Below are 20,120 nucleotides of genomic sequence, written 5' to 3' on the forward strand. Positions count from 1 at the left end.
ATTTTCACACAAATCTTTGGTAATGATGGTGGTGGACCACCGGTGATACATAAGCATTGTTCACTAAGATTATTATCAGGGGGAGTAAAAGTGTAAGTGTCTTTTCCAGAAACCATAGCTCTTTGTTTCTATGATTGGGGGATTTCCGTTCTTAGGTAAAAGATGATTAGATGGAACACATAGGATTCTGTGTCTGCAGGAACTTGATGTAGGGAGTCCTTTAATATGACAAAACAAGTAGAGACAGCTTATGTTTTTAGGAAAGTGTGGTTACTCCCCTGATTTCCCCAATTTATAGTCTTTCTGAGCACTTCAAACTAGTTTTCTTCTTCCCATGGTAGGAGAGGATATTGCCAAGGAAAAAAAGGGGAGATGACAGGTGGGGTAGCTCACGCCTATAATTCCAGCACTTCGGAAGGCCGAGGTGGGTGGATCATTTGAGGCCAGGAGTTTGAGACCAGCCTGGTCAACATGATGAAACCCTGTCTCTACTACTAAAAATACAAAAAATTAGCTGGGTATGGTGGCATGTGCCTATAATCCCAGCTACTTAAGAGGCTGAGGCAGGAGAATTGCTTGAACCCCAGAGGCCGAGGTTGCAGTGAGCCAAGATGATGGTACCACTGCACTCCAGACCGGGTGACAGAGCGAGACTCTATCTCAAAAAAAAAAAAAAAAAAGAAAAAAAAGAAAAGAAAAGAAAAAGAAAAGGGGAGAAAGTCTTCGTTTTGACCTGATAGAGATTTGCTTGCTGTCAATGTTATTTTGGTAAAGAAATTCGTAGATGCTTATAAGCCACAGTTCTCTTTTTAAATTGACAAAATTGAACCTCACACCTTGTTAAAAGCAATCTTTAACACACATTACCTTTCATTATTATTAGAAGACTTAGTTGTTTCTGAGTGTCATTATAAATAGCTCACAATTTTTAGTTGTTTGAATTTTGAGGTAATTTAGCTTTTAAAGTACAGTTTTTGTTTGTTTTAAGGAAGGTTTTTGTGCACCAGAGATACGTGATCAGGTTTTTGTCTCTTTTTCTTTGCAACATTTTTTAAAAGAGGATAAAGGAGAACCTGATTTTAAGTAAATCTTTTCAATTAGCTGTTAAATTTTGTACTGATTTTTTAAGACTTTCAGGAGAAAATTTTTGGTAAAATAAGTTAATTTTTATGTGTAATTTAAAAATTTTAATGTTTCTTTAAGGATCATCTTTTAAAGAAATCTTTAGAACTTTGAAGTTATAATGAAATCCAAGTGGAGATTTAATCTTTTTTATTGAGTCACTTTATCTTTTTGTTCTTTCCTTGTATTTTTACAACACAACACAATAATATTTAAAAGTTAAGCTTTTTTAAAAAGTAAATTTAATTTTGAAGGAAATACACACACACACAATCTTAGGACCATAAGTTATTCAAAAGTCTAATATATCATAAATATACACGATACATTGCACATATTTAAAATAGGAACATTGATAACATTTTGACATATGTACACATTAGTGAAACTACCATCACAATCACAGGCAAGAGTTTCCTTGTGAATTCTTTTAATCTCCTTTTCCCTGTCTTCACATCCCTCCCCAAGCAACTACTGATCTGCTTTTTGTCACTTTAAATTAGTTTGAATTTTCTGTAATGTTAAAAAATGGAAACATACAGTATGTATGCTTTTTCTGTCTGGCATCTTTCAGCATAATTATTTTAAGATTTTTTCTTGTTGTATATTTTAATAGTTCATTTTTTGGCTGACTACAATTCTATGTATGGATATACTATAATTTGCTTATCCATTCAACAACTGATGGACATTCAGGTTGTTTTCAGTTTTGGGCTGTTACAAATAAAGCTACCATAAATATTGTATAAATCTTATAAGATATATGTTTTTATTTCTCTTGCATGAATACCAAGGAGTGGAATGGTTGGGCCACATGGTAGGTGTGACTCACCATGGTAGGTATATGCTTTTTTTGTATGTGTGACGGAGTCTCGCTCTGTCGCCCAGGCTGGAGTGCAGTTGTGCAATCTTGGCTCACTGCAACCTCTGCCTCTTGGGTTAATGCATTCTCCTGCCTCAGCCTCCCGAGTAGCTGGGACTACAGGCGCCCACCACCACGCCCGGCTAATTTTTTTGTATTTTTTTAGTAGAGATGGGGTTTCGCTGTGTTAGCCAGGATGGTCTCAGTCTCCGGACCTCGTGATCCACCCTCCTCGGCCTCCCAAAGTGCTGCGATTACAGGCATGAGCCACTGTGCTTAGCCAATATCTTTTTATGTGCATATTTGTTATTTGTTATTTTTGGTGAAGTGTTTATTAAGATCTCCCCACCAACCTGCTTTTTTTTATTGGCTTGTTTTCTTGTTACTGACTTTCGTGAGAGTATGTATTCTGGATGCAGGTCCTTTATCAGATACATATTTGCAGATATTTATGTCACTCTGTGGCTTATATTTTCATTCTTTTAATCTTTTGAAGAGCAGACATTCTTTATGAAATTTAGTTTATGAATTTTTTTGTGTTTTCTTTTACAAGCTTTTAAAACTATAATTCAGGAGTATATAGTCACGCAGCCCAGACTGGTTAGCCAAATCTAAAATAAACTGGCTTCTTATCACAACTAATGTGTGAACATTGCAGCCCTTCTTCTCTCCAGAATGACCATAAAAAAAGTTACTGTAGAGAAACAGAAACCTAGGTTTGAGGCAAAACGTAAAAACCAAAGAAAAAATAGCAATTCAATGGTTCGTTGGTGAAAGCAGGAAAGTTGGTGCCCTTCCCTGGGCTACTTTGCTCTTCTTACTCTTGCTTTTTTTTTTTTTTTTTTTTTTTGAGACGGATTCTTGCTTTGTTGGCAGGGTTGGAGTGCAGTGGTGTGATCTCGGCTCACTGCAGTCTTTGCCTCCTGGGTTCAAGGGATTCTCCTGCCTCACCCTCCTGAGTAGCTGGAATTATAGACGCCCACCACCACGCCTGGCTAATTTTTGTATTTTTAGTAGAGATAAGGTTTAACCATGTTGGCCAGGCTGGTCTCGAACTCCTGAACTCAGGTGATCCACCTGCCTTGGCCTCCCAAAGTGCTGGGATTACAGGTGAGCCACAATGCCTGGCCTTAGTCTTGCTCTTTTTGTTCCTCTTCTTCAGCCCGTCCATGTTAGATCTCAACAGGTTTGAACGAACCATCTATTCATTTCTTTGGAGCTTACCACAGTGATGATTGTTCCTTGCTAGTGTATAAAAATCCTGTTGAAATTTCTGTGTTTATTTTGTATCGTGCCACCTTGCCTAAACTTTTTTTGAGAGAGTCTTGCTCTGTTGCCCGGGCTGGAGTGCAGTGGTTCATTGCAGCCTTGACCTCCCAGGCCCAAGCATACTCCCACCTCAGCCTCCTGATCAGCTGAGACTAGAGGTACACACCACCATGCCCATCTAATTTTTTCTTATAATTTTTTATAGAGATAAGTTTCGCATGTTGCCTAGGCTGGTCTTGAACTCCTGGGCTTAAGCCATTTGCCCCCCCTTAACCCACCAAAGTGCTGGGATTACAGGCGTGAGCCACCATGCCTGGCCACTTTAATTTTTATTTGTTTGCTTACATTGGGCTTAATTGGCTCTTCTTTTTCTACTATTTTGAAGATTAAGGCCAGGCGCGGTGGCTCATGCCTGTATCCCAGCACGTTAGGAGGCTGAGGCAGGCAGATCACTTGAGGTCAGGGATTCCGGACCAGCCTGGCCAACATGGAGAAACTCTTTGTCTACTAAAAATACAAAAATTAGCCGGGCGTGGTGGTGCAGGCCCGTAGTCCCAGCTACTCGGGAGGCTGAGGCAGGAGAAGCACTTGAACCCGAGACGCGGAGGTTGCAGTGACACGAGATCTCACCACTGCACTCCAGCGTGGGTGACAGAGCAAGACTCCATCTCAAAAAAAAAAAAAAAAAGCCAGATGTGGTGGATCCCCTGAGGTCAGGAGTTCAAGACCAGCCTGGCCAACATGGTGAAGCCCCCGTATCTACTAAAAATACAAAAATTAGCTGGGTGTGGTGCCGGATGCCTGTAATCCCAGCTACTCAGGAGGCTGAGGCAGGGAATCACTTGAACCCAGGAGGTGGAGTTTGCAGTGAGCCAAGATAGCGCCATTGCACTCTAGTCTGGGTGGGTGACAAGAGCAAAACTCTATCTCACAAAAAAAAAAAAAAAAAAAGAAGATTATTGTTCTTCTATCTTCTTTTCCAATATATACATTCAGTGCAATAAATTCCTCTTTAAACGCTGCTTTCCCAGCATCTGACAAATTTTTATAAGTTTTATTTTCATTTAGTTTCAAATATTTTTAAATTTCTCTTTATTATTTTACTTATATGTTGTTTAGAAGTGTCTTGTTTAATCTCCATGTGTTTTTGGATTTATGGCCACCTTTCTGGTATTGATTTCTGATTTAATTTCATTGTGGTCTGAGAGAGCAAGGCACACTGTATGATTTCTATTCTTTAAAATTTGTTAAGGTGTGTTTTATGGTCTAGAATGTGGTCTGTCTTGGTTAGTGTTCCATGTAAGCTGGAGAATAGAAGAATGTGTCATCTGCTGTTGTTGGACGAAGTAGTCTACAGATGTCAATTATATACAGTTGATTGATAGTACTGTTGAGCTCAGCTGTGTCCTTAACTGATTTTCTCACTAGTGTATCTGTTAATTTCTGGCTGCAGTATCAATTTCTATCAGTTTTTGCTTCATATATTTTGACTTCTTTTGTTAGTCCATACACATTAAGGATTGTTATGTCGTTTTGAAGTATTAACACCTGTATCTTATTTTATTACTCTCTTTAGTCCTGATAACTTTCTTTGCTCTGAGTCTGTTCTGTTCATAATTAATATAGTATTTCTGCTTTTTAAAAATTAGCATTAGCATGGTATATCTTTCTCCATTTCCTTTTTATTTATTTATTTTTATATGGAACCCTTCACGAATTTGCGTGTCACCCTTGCACAGGGGTCCTACTGATCTTCTCTGTATCATTCTAATTTTTGTATGTGTGCTGCCAAAGCGAGCACGATTTCCTTTAAACTCTACATGTCTTTATATTTAAAGTAGGTTTCCTGTAGACAACATGTAGTTGCTGCTTGGTTTTGGATCTGTGACAATCTTTATTTTTTAATTGGGATATTTAGACCATTGCCATTTAAGGTGATTATTGATATAATTGGGTTAATATCTACCATATTTATTACTATTTTTCATTTTTAAATTTTTGTTACTGTTTTTGTCATTCACAGCTTTTGTGGTTTTTATTGAGTATTTTATATGATTGCATTTTCTTGTCTTTTTTTTTTCACCCTCTCATCACACTTTAAGTGTTTTATTTCACTATCTGCTTGATTGATTGCATGTTTTCTGAGGCAAATTCAGATATCATTCTTACACTTGGTGACTGTGTGGGTAAGGTGTTTTCCTCTGGCTTCCTTCGTGGATTTTAATCTTTGAGCGTGGAGGTGTACTTCCCTTACCCCCTCCTTTTTTGCATTTATCTTGCTTGGTGTCCTCTAAGTTTCTTTGATAGCTGGTTTGGCTACTGCCATTTATTCGAGGGTAAGTTTTTGGACGTTATGATTTCAAATATTGCTGCTTCTCTTTTCTTCTATTCCTCATATTCCCATTTTAACTATGTCATGCGTTTTGTATGTGTCCCAGCATTCATGGATATTTTGTTTGCTTTTGTTTTCCGGTCTTTTTTCTCTTTCCTTTTCAATTTTGGAAGTTTTTATTGTCATATCCTCAAGCTTAGAGATTTTTTTCTTCAGTTGTGTCCCACTCTGCTGATGATTCCATCAAAGACATTCATTCTTCATTTCTGTTTGTTTTTGGTGTCTCTGGCATTTCTGATTTGCTTTCATTATGCATATGTTCTTGCATGTTGTCTACCTTTTCCATTAAATTCCTTATCGTATTAATCATAGATTTTAAAAATTATTGGTCTCATAATTCCAACATTCCTGCCATGTCTGACTTAGTTTCTGATGGTTTTTCACTTTATTTAAACTGTATTTTTTGCCTTTTGTGTTGTTGTTTCAAGTTGAACATTATGTCCTGGCAAAGGGAACTGCACTACAAATAGGCCTTTAGTTAATGTACTAGTGAATTGTGGGGAACAGGAGGCATCTTATACTTCTGTAATTAGGTTTCAGTCTTTAGGTGAACCTCTACCCCTGGAATGTGAACTGCATGGGGGCTTCTTAGTTATTTTTTTCTCCCGCAAGTGGGATACGATGATGGTTAGAGTCGCCTGAGGTTGTACATTTCCCTTCCCTAGGTTGGTTAGGCTCTGACAAAAACCTCCACAGGTTAGAATCTGGTTAAATAGTTAAATAGCAGGCCTTGTTAGGAAAAAGAAAGCTCTGGTTATTTCAGAATGGTTCCTTTTCCCCCTTTATTGGAGGGATCTCTGGAGGATTCTTTCTCCAGTATTCACTCTGTGGGCCTGCTAGAGGTCCTAGAGGTAAAATTCACAAAAGTGTGAGGATCCCCCAAGACCAGGTCCCCCTGGAGGTTTTCTTTTTCAGGCTTGTCCACACTGTGCCTCCAGCAGTTTATCAACTAAAATAGTTCAGGTTTTCTTTCCCTGGTACTGGTTCCTGCAGAGGTTTCAGCTGCTGGATTTGCTTAGGTAAGTTGTAAGTTTTTTTTTTTTTTTTTAATTATACTTTAAGTTCTAGGGTACATGTGCACAACATGCAGGTTTGTTACATATGTATACATGTGCCTTTTTTTTTTTTTTTTTGGACGGCGTTTCACTCTTGTTGCCCAGGCTGGAGTGCAATGGCGTGATCTCGGCTCCAACCTCTGCTTCCCGGGTTCAAGTAATTCTCCTGCCTCAGCCTCCCAAGTAGCTGGGATTACAGGCATGTGCCACCATGCCCAGCTAATTTTTGTTTTCGTTTGTTTGTTTGTTTTGTTTTTGTTTTTTGAGGCGGAGTCTTGCTCTGTCACCCAGGCTGGAGTGCAGTGGCGTAATCTCAGCTCACTGCAAGCTCCACCTCCCGGGTTCACACCATTTTCCTGTCTCAGCCTCCCGAGTAGCTGGGACTACAGGCGCCTGCCACCATGCCTGGGTAATTTTTAAATATTTTTTAGTAGACACGGGGTTTCACCTTGTTAGCCAGGATGGTCTCGATCTCCTAACCTTGTGATCCGCCCGCCTCCACCTCCCAAAGTGCTGGAATTACAGGCATGAGCCCCAATTTTTTGTTTAGCAGTTTGCCCTGTGACCTCTCAATTCACTGATATAAGAGTTGGTGATTTTCAGTTTGTTGAGCTTTGTATTTGTTTTAGGGCAGAGCAAAGACTTCTCTCTGCTCCTTATATGCTCAACGAGAAACCAGAATTCCTAGTATAGGCATTTCATGATATAAACTTCTCTCTTAAGTAGGGCTTTATGAATTTTGATATGTTGTGTTTTCATTTTTATTTAGTTTAAAAAATGCTTTATGTGGTTTTCCTTTTCTTCTTTGACCTATGAGTTACTTAAAAGTGTGTTATTTAGTTTAGAAATATTTGGATATTCACTGTTACTGATTTCTAATTTAATATTTTTGTATTATCATTCCTTTTAAGTTTATTTATACTTTTTTGATGCAGAACATGGATTATCTTGTTAAACATTCTATGTGTGTGGTTTTTTTTTGTTTGTTTGTTTGGTTTTTTTTTGGGGGGGTGGGGGGTGGAGATAGAGTCTCCCTCTGTCCTGGAGTGCGGTGGCACGATCTCAGCTCACTACAGCCTCTGCCTCCCAGGTTCAAGCGATTCTCCTGTTTCAGCCTCCTGAGTAGCTGGGACTTACCCAGCTAATTTTTGTATTTTTAGTAGAGACAGGGTTTCACCATGTTGGTCAGGATGGTCTTGATCTCTTGACCTCATGACCTGCCCCCTCAGCCTCCCAAAGTGCTGGGATTACAGGTGTGAGCCACTGTGCCCGGCTCTATGTGTTTTTTAAAAGAATGAATGTGTCTTCATTTGTAGTTGTGTGGAGTTTTTCTGTAAATGTCCATTAGGTCAAGTTGATTTATATTAAGTTGTCTGTATCCTTACTCGTTTTTTGCCTGTTTGTTCTGTCAATTATTGTGAGCGGTGGGTATTAGGTGCAGAAACAATTAGGATTTTTGTATCTTCTTGATGAGTAAGCCACTGTATTTTGTTAATATTCTTTGTTATGAAATCTGCTGGCTGATATTAATATAGTGAATTTAGCTTTCTATTGATTAGCTTTAGCTTGATGTTTCTTTTCCCATGCTTATACTTTCTTTGTGCCTTTATATTTAAAATAGGTTTCTTTTTTCTTTTTCTTTTTTTTTTTTTTTTTTTTGAGATAGAGTCTCGCTCTGTCACCCAGGCTGGAGTGCAGCAGCATGATCTCAGCTCACTGCAACCTCTGCCTCCCGGGTTCAAGTGATTCTCCTGCCTCAGACTTCCAAGTAGCTGGGATTGCAGGTGTGCGTCACCACGCCTGGCTAATTTTTGTATGCTTAGTAGAGACGGGGTTTCACCATGTTGGCCAGGCTGGTCCTGAACTCTTGGCCTCAAGTGATCCACCTGTCTTGGCTTCTTAAAGTGCTGGATTACAGGTGCGAGCCACTGCACCTGGCCTGAAGTTAATTTAACTTAAAATAGGCTTCTTTTTTGTTTGTTTATTTGTTTTTGAGGGGGGGGGTTCACTCTTGTTGCCCAGGCTGGAGTGCAATGGCACGATTTTGGCTCGCCGCAACCTCCGCCTCCTGGTTTTAAGCGATTCTCCTGCCTCAGCCTCCCGAATAGCTGGGATTACAGGTATGTGCCACCACACCTGGCTAATTTTGTATTTTTAGTAGATACGGGGTTTCTCCATGTTGGTCAGGCTGATCTCCAGCTCCTTACCTCAGGTGATCCACCCTCCTCCGCCTGCCAAACAGCTGGGATTACAGGTGTGAGCCACTGCGCCCAGCCAGAATAGGTTTTTTTAAGGCAGCGTATAGTCATGTTTTGAGTTTATTCATTCATTGTTGCAATCTTTGCTTTTTAATTGGGGTGTTTAGAGAATTTACATATAATATGATTCTCTGAGTGGTTGTATTTTATTATAATACTGTTATTATTATTATTGAGACAGAGTCTCGCTCTGTCTCCCAGACTGGAGTGCAGTGGCTTGATCTTGGCTCACGGCAACCTCCGCCTCCTGGGTTCAAGTGATCTCCCACCTCAGTCTCCTGATTTAGCTGAGACTACAGGTGCACACCACCACACGTGGCTAAGTTTTGTATTTTTTGGTAGAGACGGGGTTTTACCATGTTGGCCAGGCTGGTCTCGAACTCCTGACCTTAGTTGATCTGCCTGCCTCCAAAAGTTCTGGGATTACAGTGTGAGCCACTGTACCTGGCCTCTGTGTAGTTGTATTTTAATCTAACATTTGCTAATCCTTTTCTTTTTGCCCATCATTTCTCTTCCCTTCTCTCTCTGTCTCTCTCTCTCTATCTATCTCTATCTCTGCTGTATGTTTGATTGAACTTTTTTTATGATTCAGTTTTGCCTGATTTGTAGTAATTTTTTGTTATATAGCATTGTTTGATTTAGAGAGTACAGTATAGCATCGTTAGCCTCTCAGAGTTTACCTTCAAGCAATATTATACTAGTTTACGTATAGTATAAGAACCTTGTAGCTGTATACTTCTACCCTTTTGGTTTTGTGCTATTTTTATCACTTATTTTTTTACATATATTATAAAACACAATTTATTGTTACTACTTTTGCTGTACATCATCTGTCTTGTAAAGAGTTTAAAATAGGCCAGGCGTGGTGGCTCATGCCTGTACCCCCAAGCACTTTGGGAGGCCGAAGCGCGTGGATCACGAGGTCAAGAGATCAAGACCATCCTGCCCAACATGGTGAAACCCCTCTCTACTAAAAATACAAAAATTAGCTGGGCATGGTGGCAGGCGCCTATAGTCCCAGCTACTGGGAAGGCTGAGGCAGGAGAATCGTTGGAACCCGGGAGGTGGAGGTTGCAGTGAGCTGAGATCATACCACTGTATTCCAGCCTGGCGACAGAGCGAGACTCTGTCTCAAAAAAAAAAAAGTGAAATAATGAACAAGTCTTTATTGTTTACCGTTTTTACTATATCTGTCTGTTACTCCTTCCTTATCTCTTTTCAGAGTTTCAGTTATCTTCAGTCAACTGGGGTCTGAAAAATATTGAATGGAAAATTCCAGAAATAAATATATTATAATTTGCACACTGTTTTGAGTGGTGTGATGAGAAATTTCACATCATCATCATCTCTCTGTACTGTATTTGCCATTAGCAATGAACATTTCTAATGCTCTTCCTTCTTTTTGGTATATTCACATTTCATTTATTATTTGTCTGAAATAGTTCTTTTAGCATTTATTGTAGTGTTGGTCTGCTAGTGATTAGTTCTTTCAGCTTTTATATCCAAAAAAGCCTTTATTTTGTATTTGTTTTAGAAAGATATTTTATAATAGCTGCCTGTGGAATTCTAAGTTGACAGTTTTTTCTTTTAGTACTCTCTTGTTTTCTAGATTGAATGTTTTCAGGGAAGATTTTGCTTTCATTCTTAATCTTTGTTTTTGGCATGTAAGACATCCTTAAAAAGAAAAAAGAAAAGCCTGGTTTCTTGTAACATTTCCTCTTTATCATTGGTTTTTAATGATAAGCAATTTGATAATGAACTGAGTTCATTTACTTTTCTTCATATTTATTTTTCTTTGGGTTACTTGAGGTTCTTAAACTGTGGGGGTTTTTTTTTCCATCAATTTTTAAATTTTTCCTACTATTATTTCTTCAGTTTTGTGGGGATTTTTTGTTCATTTATTTTAATCCTCCCATTCTTTTTGAGTATTCTAGTAGCATGTAAATTAGGCTACTTAAGGTTGTTCTACAGCTCACTGTTACTATTATTTTTTTTTAAGGTACTCATTCTTTTGGTGATTTATGTTGGGTAGTTTACATGTTGTAGTCTCAAGGTTGGCTTGGTACAAAGTTTGTGGTTTTTATGGGACACTTGAATAGTATACAATTTTATTTTAAAATTTTGACCAGCACATTATGTTTTCTAATGGTTGAAGGCATACCACTTCTCGTCACCAATGCAGATGACAGAGCCTAGTAGACTAATCTGAGGCAACCATACCTTTTGTGAATAATCATAGCTGCTGTTTCTTTGGTTATTTGTTATAGAGTCATTGTTTAATTTTGGCTCTAGTTTTAAATTTTTGTTTGAAGTAAATAATTTTTGTTCCCACTTAATGCTGTTGTGTACGTATATTGGTGTTGCAGCTTATCTTAGGACTAATAGTTGGCCATGAAATAAAAATGACGCGTATTCTGAATTAGCCTTTTAAAAGATTAAGTTGCCTGTAAATCACAATGTAGAACAAAGTATTTATGCAGCACTTCAGAGACTCTCAGTACAGCCAAATATCCAGTTTTATCTCCAGTAGAAAAGAACAACAACAAAAAAAGAACTTATATTTTTCAGTAGAGCACCAAATGAAGTAGTTTGCATTTTGTGGTCCAATTTGCATTGAAAATAAGTATTATTATATACAAGAATTACACTCAGAGCAGTGAGATGTTCATGCTATGATAGACATTTAGAATACAAAAGTGAGGAAACAAGATTTTGTGAATTTAGTCTTGGGCTTACTTACTCATAGTGTGTCTTTCAGCCATCTCCCACCTCCCTCTGGTCTCCTTTTACCTGTCTTTTCTTTGATTTTGAGTTGATCATTGTATGTTTATAATGGAATTCCCTAGTGCCATATTGTCCCAACAGCACATTATGGAACAAGTACTTTTAAAATCACTTTTAAACATGGAATTAAAATAGAGGTTTCTCTTTGAATGAACCCTGCATTGCCTTAGTTAGTGTCATTATGTATAATTTAAAAATTGTTAACATCTAAAGCTAAAATTCATTTTTTTCACATTAAGTCTGATTTTGTTCTGAAACATAGGTTTGGACATTTAAAAAATGTTCAGTTACGGTTTTAATATGATTTTTTGTCACTGAAATTTGATTGTTTTATTCATTGCTCTCTTTGTAATACTGTTTCTTCCAAATGTCATGTTTTCATGGGTTTTTATGGACAGATTTATACTTCAGGGTTTGAGCAAGGGTGTTCTGTTAAATAAGTGGGAAAAATGACCATCTCTAATGTAGATTGTCATGTGGAGGTGAATAGTGTATTTCCATTTGTAGTACTCTACCCAATTTTCTCTCCATTCTTTATTTGATACATGAGCAAAAATACATGAGTGAAGAACACCACTGTGTTTTCTTAGATGACTTTTAAACTTCACTAGGTCATGCAAGGATCAGATGTGAGAGGAATGGAGAACCTCAGGATCAACTCAAGTAATTGGAAAAAGTATTTGAAAAATGAGGTGGGGTGGTTTCCAAATTGACCTGCCCAGCATGGAAAAGGTTCATATTTCTAAAGTAAGCCATGAAGTTTCATCAGCTTAAATGTAATTGGTTTGTAAAATGGGATTTTTTTTTTTCCTTTTAAACTTACTTTGAAACGTTTGTTCTTGTTTGTGGATTGTAGTTTGTTAGAATAGTGGAGTACTTTGTTTTTATGAAATATTTCTTCTATTTAATGATGAATATCTGTTATTGGCACTGAGATGATGGGGGCTGGGGATGGCAACAGGGTGACAGAAAAGCAGCAAGATTTGGTTTTCCAAACACTTAATTTCTTTTCTTATTCCTCTTTTTGAAATTGTTTTTGCTAAAAATGCCAGCCATTTTGAAACTTGATTTTATTGTAATGTTCTCGTTTTTCATATTCATCTGATTGTGTTGAGTGGTGGCTGTATGTGGGAAAATTCACTTTTGCATATTTTCAGATTTTTTTCATTTGTATAGCAGAGATTTTAGATAGATACAATAAAAAAGTATTCACTTAACCAACAAAAAATTTAGTGCGGATGATGTAGCAAGCACTTAGTGAACTTTATGCTGTGCATGCCTCGATACTTTAGTGAACTTAATGGCAACAATCAAAATCTTTGCCCTTATGGACTTTATAAACCTTTGATTTCAAAACATGGTGATTAATGTGTATCTGGTATAATACACTTTCATGTAGTCATTTTATTCGCCATTATTTGGGTATACCTTGTATTAAAAATGATTGCTAAAACTGGAAACTATTTATACAAATCTTCATCTTTTTTCCTTAACAAATGCAGATCAAGGGAATGATTGAGAACCACTTTTAGGGATAGTTATAAAATCTTACCTTTGCGATATATAACTTTTTCCTCAACATAACAATTGGAAAAATGATTTCTGTTTCAAATCTTTCTGTTTTTTTTTTTTTTTTTTTGCAAAGGGGCCCTCACCTGAATTCCTTAAAAAGTTTTGCTCTGGCCTCCGCTAGCCTTATAACTCATGGATATGGTCCTCTAATGGATTTGTAGCACCTTAGTTCCCTTATTGTCACCTTCCTGTGTTGAACACTAAAGCTTATTTTAATTTCATGTCTAGGAAGTGTAGACATTGTTAAAAAAAAAAATGATGTTGCTTGACAAATGAGTATCTTCAGTATTACTGTGTCACTTCATAAATATAACTAATACATACTTTTACTAGTTGTTGCAATTTGATCCTGAAACAGCCATCTTTAAATTATCTATGCTTTTTCTTTTCTTTTAAGTAATTATAATAGACTTAAATTGTTTTTGGATTATTTTCTTAGGTGAACTGACTTATTTTTAGAACAGAAACTTTGTGTTTATTCTGCAAGTTCTTATTAATGTGGCACCCTTTGTTTTCTGTAACTAAAATGTAATCAACTCTTTTTCCTTCCCTTTTTGAATCAAAATGTTAGACTTATACAAGCACTAGCAACAACTCTATATCTGGATCATTGAAGCGCTTGGAAGATACTACTGCACGATTTACAAATGCAAATTTCCAGGAAGTCTCTGCACACACCTCTAGTGGAAAAGATGTTTCAGAGACTAGAGGGTCAGAGGGCAAAGGGAAGAAATCTTCAGCTCACAGCTCAGGTCAAAGGGGAAGAAAGCCTGGTGGTGGAAGAAATCCAGGAACAACTGTGTCAGCAGCTAGCCCTTTTCCTCAAGGTATTAGTGATGTTTTAGTTAAAATACTTGTTTTTAAGATGGTTAATAATAGTTATGCTTTGTAAAATAATTGGTTTTTTTTTGAACTTATAACTAATGGATGTTCTAGATTATTATATGATTAATTGCTGTAGTAAGATTACTTTAAAGATAGTGTTTCCTATTAAATTTTTTTAATAGTGACTTTTTCTTTCCTTTTATAATATGATTTGTGCTTCCAGAGTTGAATTGTAATTTTAATGTTTAACTAGATATGGAATAATGCTTAAAATTGGGGAGAAAAATAATAAAAGATGGAGCTTTGCTTTGAGTTCTGTAGAACAGTCCTTCTTTTTGTTTGAGATGGGATCTCGCTCTGTTGCCTGGGCTGGAGTGCCGTGGCGTGATCTTGGCTCACTGCAACCTCCGCCTCTCAGGTTCAAGTGATTCTTGTGCCTCAGCCTCTTGAGTAGCTGGGATTACAGGTGCATGCCACCATGCCTGGCCAGTTTTTGTGTTTTAGTAGAGATGGGATTTCACCATGTTGGCCAGGCTGGTCTCGAACTGCTGACCTCAGGTGATCCTCCCGCCTTGGCCTCCCAAAGTGCTAGGATTACAGGTGTGAGACACTGTTTCTGGCGTCTTTTCCATAAATGTTTTTTATTTATATTTCCTAAACATTAAAAACAATTAAGGTTGGCTGGGCGTGGTGGCTCACATCTATAATCCTAGTAGTTTGGGATGTTGAGGCGGGCAGAACTCTTGAGGCCAGCTTGGGCAATGTGGTAAGACCTCATCTCTAAAAAAATTTAAAAATTTGCTGGGTGTGAACTGGGCACAGTGGTTCATGCCTGTAATCCCAGTATTATGAGGCTCAGTCAGGTGGATCATCTGAGCTTAGGAGTTGGAGACCAGCCTAGGCAACATGGCAAAACCCTGTCTCTCTAAAAAATACAAAATTAGCCAGGCATGGTGGCACATGCCTATAGTCCCAGCTACTTCAGAGGCCAAGGTGGGAGGATTGCTTGAGCCCAGGAGGTTGAGGCTGCAGTGAGCTGAGATTGCACTACTGCACTCCAGCCTGGGTGACAGAGTGAGACTCTGTCTCCTTGGACAGGGAAACAAAATTAGCCAGGCTTGGTGACGTTTGCCTGTGGCCCCAGCTCCTCAGGAGGCTAAAGTGCGAGGATTGCTTGACCCAGGGAGGTTGAAGCTACAGTGAGTCGTGATTGTGCCACTGCACTCCAGCCTAGGTGACAGAAGAAGACCCTGCCTCAAAAAACAAACAAACAAAAAACGAAAAACAAACAATAAAACCCACTAAATAAATAAATACAATCAAGGTTTACATTTTTTAGTAGATAAACAAATACTGGACAATTTTTAGGGGATTTACATAGGTCTCAGTAAATAAGTTGTTGATTAATAATGCATTTGTTATAAAGTTTGAAGTTTAACAGGTTAACACACTAACCTGTTTTCTAGGTTTTCACTCTGTGTGTGTGTGTGTGTGTGTGTGTGTGTGTGTGTGTGTATTTTGAGACAGGGCCTTGCTTTGTTGCCCAGGCTGGAGGGCAGTCGTGTGATCACGGCTTACCGCAAGGTTGACCTCCTGGGCTCAAGCATTCTTCCTGCTTCAGACCCTCAATTAGCTTTTGCCTCCACCTTTGTCTCCCAAGTAGATGGGACCACAAGCATGCGTCACCATGCCCAGCTCATTTTTAAATTTTTTTGTAGAGACGGGTTCAGCCTCCTGAGTAGCTGGGATTAGAGACACGCGCCACCACGCCCGGCTAATTTTTGTATTTTTAGTAGAGTCAGGGTTTCACCATGTTGGTCAGGCTGGTCTTGAACTCCTGACCTCATGATCCTCCCACTTCGGCCTCCCAAAGTGCTGGGATTACAGGCATGAGCCACTGCGCCCAGCCTAAGGTTCTTATATCTTAGAATGGTATGGTGGGGTACTGATGTTCTTTAAAGAAAGAATAAGCAGTGATGGCTGATTTCTTTATGAAGTTCCATGAAAATTCGATTGGGAGAATGTGAGGTATAGATTAGATTCCATATGATCATTATTTTGTCAAATCCATTTTCTATTGTGGTAGATTCAGCTGAACAGTAACAATCACTGATATGTCTTAAAGTTAAAACTTAGAACTCATAACCTAGGAAACATCTTAAGTTCTTATTGTATATTGGGAACATTTTCAATCATACCTTCAATATTCAAAAAAGAAGTTCCCCTAGACATTTAGAGTCAGATTATAGTCTTGTTAGGTCTTCTTGCATGACTGTGGAAAGGAGACTACTGTTCTCTAGTCCTTCCTCAGGCTTACATGAGGTGTTTGGGGGAGAATTGCGGAATGTTGCTGTGGCAAAAGGTAGGTGAAATAAAGCACATCTTGTATCTTAATAATTATTTAAGTAATAGCTTGCAATTCCACAGTAAACATTTAATACCATCTACAAAATGACACATATTTTTAAAGGTAATTTTGGGGATAAATTTGACAAGTCTTAAAATACTGATGTCCTAAGTGTTGTAGTTAATTTTTTTAACTCTTCTCTTTAATGATTATATCATGTCTGCTGCTTATGGGAACTTTAGCATCCAATTTTTCTGTTCCCCCCGCCCCCCAACCATTTTTTTTTTTTTTTTTTTTTTTTTTAACTACAGGCAGTTTTTCAGGAACTCCAGGCAGTGTAAAATCATCTTCTGGAAGTTCAGTGCAGTCTCCCCAGGATTTCCTGAGCTTTACAGACTCAGATCTGCGTAATGACAGTTACTCTCACTCCCAACAGTCATCAACAACCAAAGATGTACATAAAGGAGAGTCTGGAAGCCAGGAAGGGGGGGTAAATAGTTTTAGTACCTTAATTGGCCTCCCTTCAACCTCAGCTGTTACTTCTCAGCCTAAAAGCTTTGAAAATTCACCTGGAGATTTGGGTAATTCCAGCCTTCCTACAGCAGGATATAAGCGGGCTCAAACTTCTGGCATAGAAGAAGAAACTGTAAAGGAAAAGAAAAGGAAAGGAAATAAACAAAGTAAGCATGGGCCTGGTAGACCCAAAGGAAACAAAAATCAAGAGAATGTTTCTCATCTCTCAGTTTCTTCTGCTTCACCAACATCATCTGTAGCATCAGCTGCAGGAAGCATAACAAGCTCTAGTCTGCAGAAATCTCCTACGTTGCTCAGGAATGGAAGTTTACAGAGCCTCAGTGTTGGCTCATCTCCAGTTGGTTCAGGTAGGGGTTTGCCTATTATTTTTCTCCTTCACTCCCACCACCTCCCTCCTTCTGTCTCAAAACGTTTTCAACTGTTGTTACGATAATACTTGGAATTAATAAATGACATTTAATTAAAGTGAAATTTCTCAGTTTTTAAATTTTCTAATGGAAAATACAAAAATATCTTAAAGTCTTAGATGATTTGGTTTTTGGGAAAGATGTTTGGCACTAATTTGATTTTACTCAATTAAATGTAGGCTAAACAATCTATGGGTCATTCATTACTTACAAAACACTTAGAATTTATTTCCTATTTTTGTTTTACCTGCACAGTATTTTTTTTTTTTTAAATGCAGAATTTATATTTAGGGTGTGAGAGTTTTCACCCTTTGGTTTTTGTTTTGTTTTGAGCTCCCTTTCTCTAAACTTGAATTTTAGTCATCATTTTCTAAACGACTCCTCACACAGATACTACTTGAATTACTCTATCCTGAGACATTTTTATATCAGTGATAAATGACTTTAATTTATGGAATCTAGCAGTCACATTTTATTTCAGGAGATACCTGAAATGATTTAATTTTGTTTTCAAATACACTTCATGATTTTACCATTCTTTTTATTATAAGACAAGTGAGTTGATATACATTGTTATTCACACCATCGGGATGTTTCCGTAACTTGCAATTTGTATTATGAATGTTGTTTTCAATTTTTAAAAATTTCTTCAAAATGCAATGCATGTTTTTAGACCCTTAACAGTTGATATTAACTGAAATGTCAGCATTTATCTTTTAAATTGCATCTTGAATTTAAGATAAATGGTTTTCAATAAATGTTGAAACCTTTCTTCTAGTTTTAGATTTCTGATTGTTGAAATAACAAGAATTTAGCTAAGATAAATTATTATGGATTGTATTTGTTCTATTAGTTGGTGGCAAGGGTAGGTGGGAAATGGTATGGAAAAATGATACAATTTAACGAAGAATGTTCATGTTTATTTTACAAATACAAAATTTTAGATTGTTTTAATAGTTGTGAATACACAGTAGTAACTTCAGTAAACAAACATAAAAAAGACCAGTCCAAGAGAGAGAATATCATATGTAAAGGTCAGATGTGAGAAGTAGTAACCAATAACTGTGATTTGTTATGTGCCAGTTCTGTTAATATTTATTTTCTCATTTAACAACAGTTATGAGATGTCCTCATTTTACAGCTGGTAACACTGAGGCTTTGAAAGGTAAAATAAGATACCCAAGATCACATAGCCAGGAGTTTCTTTGTATTCAGAAATGAGTTGACTCTCTAGACGCATTAAGGATGGTTCTAGAGCAGGATTTATCAATCTTAGCGTTATTGACAATTTGGATGGGACAAGTCTTCATGTGTTACCCTGTGTATTGCAGGATATTTACCAGAATCCCCAGTCCCTGCCCCCTACAGGCCAAGAGCATCATCATATGCTCCCTTCCCACAGTGGGAATAAAAAATGTCTCCAAACATTGTTAAATGTGTTAAATGTGTCCAGGGGACTAAAACTACCTCTGGTTGAGGCTCACTATTTTAGAGGGGGAAAATACATATAAATTGTAGTGAGAAGGAAGTTCATGGAAAAGGTTTAAATATATCGCATATTTGAATGTATGCTTTTATTTATATGTTTCCTTCGAAACTAGAAGGGCTTAGCAGTAAGCCCACTTGTCACAAAAAGTACCTTTAGACAAATTTAATCAAAAAATTGAATTTCTCTTCATTTTTAGCAAGAGGCGTAGTAATCACATGAGTACCTTACTGAGAAAATAAAGCCTCGATTTGCTTTTGTGGGGAGACCTCTTTACTGATTTTCTGTAGTTTTGAAGCATAATCTGGGAATTTCTGAATTTCAGAAATTACATTGGAATGCTTATTTGAAACACATCTTCAAATTAATAAAATTAAGATATTGATTTACATCCCTGAAAATATTTTCCTATCTGTTACAGATTTGGGGAGATATTAGGTGTGAGGAATAGTGTTCCTCATAGGATGGTTGCTTTCAGAGGGCAGTGTTTGTGGTACTCCTGTGGCGGAAAAAAAGGATTCGTATCTCTTACCTTACCATTAGGTAAACATAGTAATTTAGCAGGAAATTCTTGTAAGTATTAGTTCACAAAAATAAATGACCTAAGAAATTTGTCTGCCAAGAAATTTTTTAAATGTTGTATTTAAAAATTACTCTGGGGCGGCCGGGCACAGTGGCTCACACTTGTAATCCCAGCACTTTGGGAGGCTGAGGCGGGCGAATCACGAGGTCAGGAGATGGAGACCACGGTGAAACCCCGTCTCTACTAAAAATACAAAAAAGTAGCCCGGCGTGGTGGCGGGTGCCTGTAGTCCCAGCTGTTCGGAGAGGCTGAGGCAGGAGAATGGCCTGAACCTGAGAGGCAGAGCTCGCAGTGAGCCGAGATCACGCCACTGCACTCCAGCCTGGGCGACAGAGCGAGACTCCGTCTCAAAAAAAAAATTACTCTGGGGCTGGGCATGGTGACTCACGCCTGTAATCCCAGTACTTTGGGAGGCTGAGGTGGGCGGGTCACCTGAGGTCAAGAGATCGAGACTGTCCTGGCCAACATGGTGAAACCCGGTCTCTACTAAAAATACAAAAATTAGCTGGGCGTGGTGGCACGCACCTGTAGTCCTAGCTACTAGGGAGGCTGAGGCAGGAGAATCGCTTAAACCCGGGAGGCAGAGGTTGCAGTGAGCCGAGATCGGGCCACTGCACTCCAGCC

The 20,120-nt window shown here is 38.0% G+C and overlaps 1 protein-coding gene and 1 non-coding gene across 23 annotated transcripts in view; one reads left to right on the top strand and one right to left on the bottom strand.

Moving 5' to 3' along the window:
• The window catches only part of MLLT10 (MLLT10 histone lysine methyltransferase DOT1L cofactor), a 226,161-nt gene that overhangs the window by 137,555 nt on the left and 68,486 nt on the right, over window positions 1-20,120 (top strand). For 17 of the 22 annotated variants that reach the window (XM_054522034.2, XM_054522041.2, XM_054522035.2 and 14 more), the window contains 2 exons: window positions 13,886-14,141; window positions 16,798-17,367. In XM_054522034.2, coding sequence (XP_054378009.1) covers window positions 13,886-14,141; window positions 16,798-17,367 — 826 coding nt within the window. Of the gene's footprint in view, window positions 1-12,353; window positions 12,490-13,885; window positions 14,142-16,797; window positions 17,368-20,120 lie in introns of all 22 variants that reach the window. The other 5 variants (XM_054522043.2, XM_063727508.1, XM_063727509.1 and 2 more) reach the window with 2 other exon arrangements.
• On the bottom strand, window positions 4,948-5,054 carry LOC112135283 (U6 spliceosomal RNA). The gene has a single exon (XR_002916586.1). It is a non-coding gene; the product is annotated as a U6 spliceosomal RNA (small nuclear RNA).

The sequence above is a fragment of the Pongo abelii genome, chromosome 8 (assembly GCF_028885655.2).
Source record: "Pongo abelii isolate AG06213 chromosome 8, NHGRI_mPonAbe1-v2.0_pri, whole genome shotgun sequence".
NCBI classification, from domain to species: Eukaryota; Metazoa; Chordata; class Mammalia; order Primates; family Hominidae; genus Pongo; species Pongo abelii.